General features: G+C 36.9%; 1 protein-coding gene across 1 annotated transcript in view; it reads right to left on the bottom strand.

The window, feature by feature from the left end:
- Nucleotides 1-1,108: 1,108 nt before the first annotated feature.
- The window catches only part of ALG13 (ALG13 UDP-N-acetylglucosaminyltransferase subunit), a 66,828-nt gene continuing 61,584 nt past the window's right edge, over nucleotides 1,109-6,352 (bottom strand). The window contains 2 exon segments of the mRNA XM_032329855.1: nucleotides 1,109-2,022; nucleotides 5,798-5,981. Coding sequence (XP_032185746.1) covers nucleotides 1,757-2,022; nucleotides 5,798-5,981 — 450 coding nt within the window. The 3' untranslated portion in view covers nucleotides 1,109-1,756.

Below are 6,352 nucleotides of genomic sequence, written 5' to 3'. Positions count from 1 at the left end.
TTTAAGATACAGGAAAATCACTTGCTGTGAGTTACATATATTCCAGAAATGTCAGCATATTTGAAAAATTCTAGACAGGTTGCTCCATGTTTTAAGCTTGACCAAAATAAACCTTTACATAAAACATCAAACAATTTGTAGGCTGCAAACACTGAGGATCCAGGAGGTCAGGAGAAAAGAAGCTAAAACAGTAATACAGAGAGTCAGGTTGTTACAAAGATCAGCACACTGTTGTCCTATCTTTCTTTCCTAAAGTCTGATGTCAATTTGTACAGTAAGGACTTCTCAAGATAAAGGATTTAAAAACAAAACACAACCAGTTCCCTAACTATTAAGAAAGAGGAGTCTTAACTAGTACATGGATTTAGAATTCATTAGTATCAATTATCTTGAGAACAGTACATTGAAGATAGGATATCTTCTTTAAAATGGATTCTCCTCCAGTACTTTAGGCTGCTAAGGCACCTGGAGCCTGGAGGTTCTCAATGGTTCTTTTTGCCAGGGTATAGCTGAAGGTGGGAAAAATGGACTAATTCACAAACATAAATAACCTTTAAAGATGGCAATATAAATAAGTTTTGTGGAAACCAAAGAATACTTTTTCAATAGCTGTTTGTCAGGTGAGATACAGCAAAGCATTCATTATGAATAACCCCTTACAGGAGAACTGATAAATACAAAGAATCTTGTGGTCTTTGGGTAGATAAAAGGGAAAAGATGAAATAGGTCTCACAGAAAGTCAGAGAAAAGGCAAGGCAGGCCTACAGAGATGTAAGGTAAGTCTAAAAATAAAAACTAAAAGACACAACTATTGAAAGTATAGGACAATGAGAAAGTAAGTCTAGATTAAAGTTCCATAAGGGAGTTAAGATTAAAAGAACCCCCACAAGCTAAAAAGGGACATATTCAAGGGAAAAGAACTAGAGCTGGTACTACGCATCATAACATCTTGAGACTGAATAACGTTTCAATGGGGACCCACCAGTTCATGTCATAAAATCACATTTTTTTTTTTGCCACCAAAATAGCAGGAGAAAACATCAGAACAATCAAGTATCTGGTACTCTTTGTTGCCATGAAAAAGAAAAGAAAACCCCACTCATTTTAGCAATTTTAAATGCTTATTTTTATTTACTGCTAACTGTGCAAAGGACACCAATTCAATACTGTGCAGTAAAACAGTTACATAAATCCAATATCAAAGAGCATATGGAATAAATCTAAAGCAGAGCACCATGTGCCTTCAAAACTGATTAATATCACAGAACATAACTGAGTTCAGACAATTCTTAAGAAACCCGAAAAACTCTCTCATTTAATATTTAGTTATCCAGAAGCAAATGTTCATATTTTTATTTTCTAGAAAAAAGTCAAGTTATTCCAATTTTGCATGGTTTAATATGATGTGTGACATCTGAACCAAGGAAATAGTTTGTAGGATTTATTCCTTTTATCAACTGGAACCATCAGCTAATACAAAGTTGACAAGCTGGCTGACAAGAAAAGAGCTGATGAAATATGTTCAATATGGGGCTAGCCTGTACATCCATCTCAATTTCTTTATCCACAACCCAAAGTAATATTCCTTTATTTAAAGTAGTATTTTAAATCAAAAGATAAAATAATCTTAAAGACAGATAAGATACAACAGTAATCACCCTAACCACCTAAATCACTTAAACACTAACATAAAACACTTTTTAAAAACCAAAACAGCAAAAAATGGCAGTGCAAGAGTACTTCATACTGCTCAGGCTTACATATTCTGAGGTAGGTAATGAGAGGCTGAGGGAGGTGAAGCAATATAGCCAACTGGCCCAGGATTCATAGCACCATGAATTTGAGAAGAACCACCATATGCTGCACCAACTGGATGCCAAGGGGCAACATAGGGATAATCTGGCACAACAGGAAGACAGGCATCAAAACCTGGCAAAGGTGGTGGCCCATAGGGATCTGACATCATTGGATAATAGACGGCTCCATGAGGGACAGATGCAGGGTCAGCATTTGGAAAAGTACCTGAAACAAAGAATGCATAATATAGTACACTTTACATACAAAGATTTACTAAAACATAACATAAATGGATGTTCAGGTAAAAGTGAAACTTAGCACTAACTATAGGAAAGATCTGCAGCAAATGTGGCAAGAATATGTTTTTTAAAATCAATTAATTAATTAATTAATTAGAGAGGGAAAAGAGGTGGGGAAGGAGCAGAGACAGAGGGGAAGAACCTCAAGCAGGCTCCATGCCTAGCACAGAGCCCAACGCAGGGCTCGATCTCTTTGACCCTGAGATCATGACCTGAGCAGAAATCAAGAGCTGGAAGCTTAGCCGGCTGAGCCATCCAGGCATCCCAGAGCACCTTTGATATGAACATTAATGACTAAAGCAGGCTGCTAGAAGATTATATGAAAATTTTCTAAATTATAAAAATTTAAATATATGTGTGCGTATAATGGGTCAAATGTAGTCTACCTAGAGATAGCTATCTTTCTGGGATGATTTAGGTACCTACAGACTAAATACATACAAAAACATTCTCTAGAGTCCTTCTAGTCACTAAGTTCTCATAAGGGTAATTCCCAATTAAGTCATCCAATAGTTTCCACACTGCGACACATATTTTCCAAATAACCATTATGTATTACTTTAGCAATTAAAAACTCTGGTGTGTATACAATCTGGTCTATACTTGAAGGTTCTGAAGAGCATCCTAAAGACCAAACATTTAATGCTGAATGTCATTAAGATCCTGGCATTGCTTTAATTTTACACCACTTTTGCTACCATGAGTCAGTTTTAGTGAAAACAGATGTAGTTCTGTCCTTGCTATAGTGACTATGTAAATAATAAAAAGGAGTCCTTCATTACCTGGGATTATGTAGATGAGCAAACTCTGTGGAATGAAGACTGCCACTGTCTCATGGTTTACAATTAAAAATAGTTCTATGGGGCGGCTGGGTGGCTCAGAGGGTTAAGCCTCTGCCTTCAGCTCAGGTCATGATCTGAGGGTCCTGGGATCGAGCCCCGCATCGGGCTCTCTGCTCAACAGGGAGCCTGCTCCCTGCCCTCTCTCTGCCTGTCTCTCTGCCTACCTGTGATCTCTCTGTCAAATAAATAAATAAAATTTTTTTTAAAAAAACCCGTATTACTTTAAAAAAATAGTTCTATAAAAGGTACATGGTACAAAAATGTAATGAAGGTTGACACTTTAATTTTTATTACAATGGGCCATATCACATGAACACTAGGTGAACAGTAGGGCTAAGATCTGTAGTACTATATTTCCAAACCATTAATAGGCTTTAAAGAAAGGGAGAAACAGAAGAAGGTTCACATTTTTCACATGCACCAGGCACAGTATACTTCTACATACGTATAATTTATCTCATTTAGTTCTTATAGCAACCATGGCAAGTCAGATATTTCCCATTTTACAGGAAATCAGGCTTAGGGAGGTAAAGTAACTAGCCAAGATCATAAGCATTAAGCAGCAGTACTGGAATGTGAGCCAGATGTGGTTTGATTAGTCTAAATAATTTTTTTCTACCTCCTGCCGATTCCTTCCAAGAAGGGCAGTCAAGATCCCATTCTAAACCCTTTAAAAATGTCTCTCTATCTATACTATATTGTTAAACTCATAGAGCAACCACCTTTATGGTCTGGCACAGTGGGTCTCAAACTTTTTGGTTTCAAGATCCCTTTACACTCTTAAAAATTAAGGATCTCAATCAACTTTTGTTTATGTGAGTTATTTCAATACTTACTGTATTAGGAATTAAACTGAGAAAGTTAAATTTATTAATTCCTATAAAAATAAGTTTATATTCCAAAACAAAAATATTGTGAGATAAGTGTCATTGTTTTATATTTGTGCAAATCTTGAATGTATGGCTTAATAGAAGACAACTGGATTCTCACATCTGCTTCTGTACTTAACTAATAGTGATATGTTGTTTTGAAGTATATGATGAAAATATGGCCTCATACAGATATGCAGCTGGAAGACAGAAATCTTTTAATAACCAGTCTTTTCAGATAATTCGATATTCTTGGATGCTACACCAAAACTAGGTAAGTGGTAGTTGCCAAAGGTAAGTAGCAATTTGGACTTTTCATACTCTCTCAACATTGAAATCCACAGTTTACCTTATGCTTTGAATTTATCTTTTACAAAATTATACATAGGTAACACCATGCATTGGTAACTGGAAAAGTATTAGTTTACTGAGTTACACAGATCTCCCAAATATTAACACATTTTATTATACAATGTGAAAAACCACATTCAGTAAAAGCCCCATCTTTTTTTTAAGCTTTTTTTAAAGTGATCTCTCCACCCAACATGGGGCTTGAACTCACAAGCCTGAGATTAAGAGTTGCATGCTCTACTGACTGAGTTAGCCAAGAGCCCCAATAGCTCCATCTATATTATTAGAAAAGTACTGAGAAACTGTCAAGTTCATAGCAGCAGATATAAGTTTTCCAAAATTCTAATTTTTATTTGAAAGCTGAGATTTTTATCTTTGTTTTTTCCAAGATTTACTTATTTGAGAGAGAGAGAGAGACTGTGGACAAGCGTGCATGGATGGAGGGGTAGAGGGAGAGGGGAAAAAAGCGGACTCCCCACTGAGCATGTAGCCCAACATCCTGACCTAAGCTGAAATCAAGAGCCAAATGCTCAACTGACAGAGCCACCCAGGCTCCCCAAGGAATTTTTATGTTTGACAACAAATACTATTGGTTGATTTTTTCTTGAAGTGACAGGCTCATGTTATTTGAGAAAATGCCTGCCAGATCCACAAGTCTAAATAACCATAGTTTGTCTATCATTCAAGTAAAAATAGTCTTGCATGAAAAAAATTAGTTCAGCTCATTAGTCAACCTCACAAATTCTTTTAAGTTAATCATATTTCAGTATGTATGATACTTTAGGAATAGTCCCCATTTTGTCACACAGAATATTACATACAATTATTCAAAGGTAAGTATTTAGTAAAAATAAGAACTTTTTTTTAAAAGATTTTATTTAATTTTATTTGACAGACAGAGATTACAAGTAGGCAGAGGCAGGCAGAGAGAGAGAGGAGGAAGCAGGCTCCCTGCTGAGCAGAGAGCCCGATGCGGGACTCGATCCCAGGACCCGGAGATCATGACCTGAGCCGAAGACAGTGGCTTAACCCACTGAGCCACCCAGGCGCCCCAAGAACGTTTTTGATTAAAACCAAAAGTTACTCATATCTTCATATCATGACTATATATGGTAGTGAAGGCACTGTTTAGTGATCCTCCCTTGATTTGTGCTTGGGTGGCAGCAGTTTTACTACTAATGATTTTTGAATCCCCAATGCAAAATGTGACAGCGAAGAGACAAATAAAATCTCTAAGATATGTGTAATATATGATGAATACTTTTGGCTTCATGGATCCCATAAAAAGGTCTCAAGAACTTCAAGGGTCCATACCATGCTTTAAAAAAACATGAGCCTAGTGGAGCCTGAGTGGCGCCTGAGTGGCTCAGTTAAGTGTCCGACTCTTGAATTCGGCTCATGTCATCATCTCAGGGTCGTGATATTGAGCCCTTCATCAGGGTCTGCACTAAGCGCAGAGCCTGTTTAGGATTCTCTACCTCCCTCTGTCCCTCCATCCCTGCTCATACTCACTCTCTAAGACAAACAAGAAAACATGGGTGTAGAATATGGACCAAATGAGATATCTGAAGGTTATTATTAAATTACACATAATAAAGTCCAATTGTCCTTCTTGCAGGCACTCTCATTACATACTCACCATTTGTTGTTGCTTCCACCTGTGTGCCTTCTTGTCTCCCCACCTCACCATACAACGGAGGAACTGTCTGCTCTACCAGAGGAGATGGCTCAGAATAGACTGGATAATTCTCTACATGAAGATGTTGCTGCTGCTGCATCTGTGGCACATAGACCATGGAGTGCCAATAGTTGTGGTGATAGCACTTGGGTGAGAAAGAAAGAAACACTTTACTATCTCTTTTCTTAAAGTAGTACAGAGTTCCTCACTTTAAAAAAAAAAAAAGTTGGGCTATAATTTTCAGGTAGCGTAGCATTTTTGACCTAAAAGAACATTTGGAAAATCTTCTCTACTAAAACTTTAAGACCATTTGCAGCATCTGTATCTCCTATTTGAATACATATATTCTTTTAAGAAGGCATCCTAAGTAAATTACAGATATACAAAATGATCTGTATACCAAGATGTCTTTTCTAGCATTATTTTAAAAAACAAAATAGAGTGGAATATGTTACAGGGATGAAAGGTAAAGCATAAGACATATATAACCCATGGTACTGTAATAGCATTGTATGG

The sequence above is a fragment of the Mustela erminea genome, chromosome X (genome assembly GCF_009829155.1).
Source record: "Mustela erminea isolate mMusErm1 chromosome X, mMusErm1.Pri, whole genome shotgun sequence".
NCBI lineage: Eukaryota > Metazoa > Chordata > Mammalia > Carnivora > Mustelidae > Mustela > Mustela erminea.
Note: the sequence above shows the minus strand (reverse complement) of the source record. Positions and strands in the feature narration are given on the sequence as shown.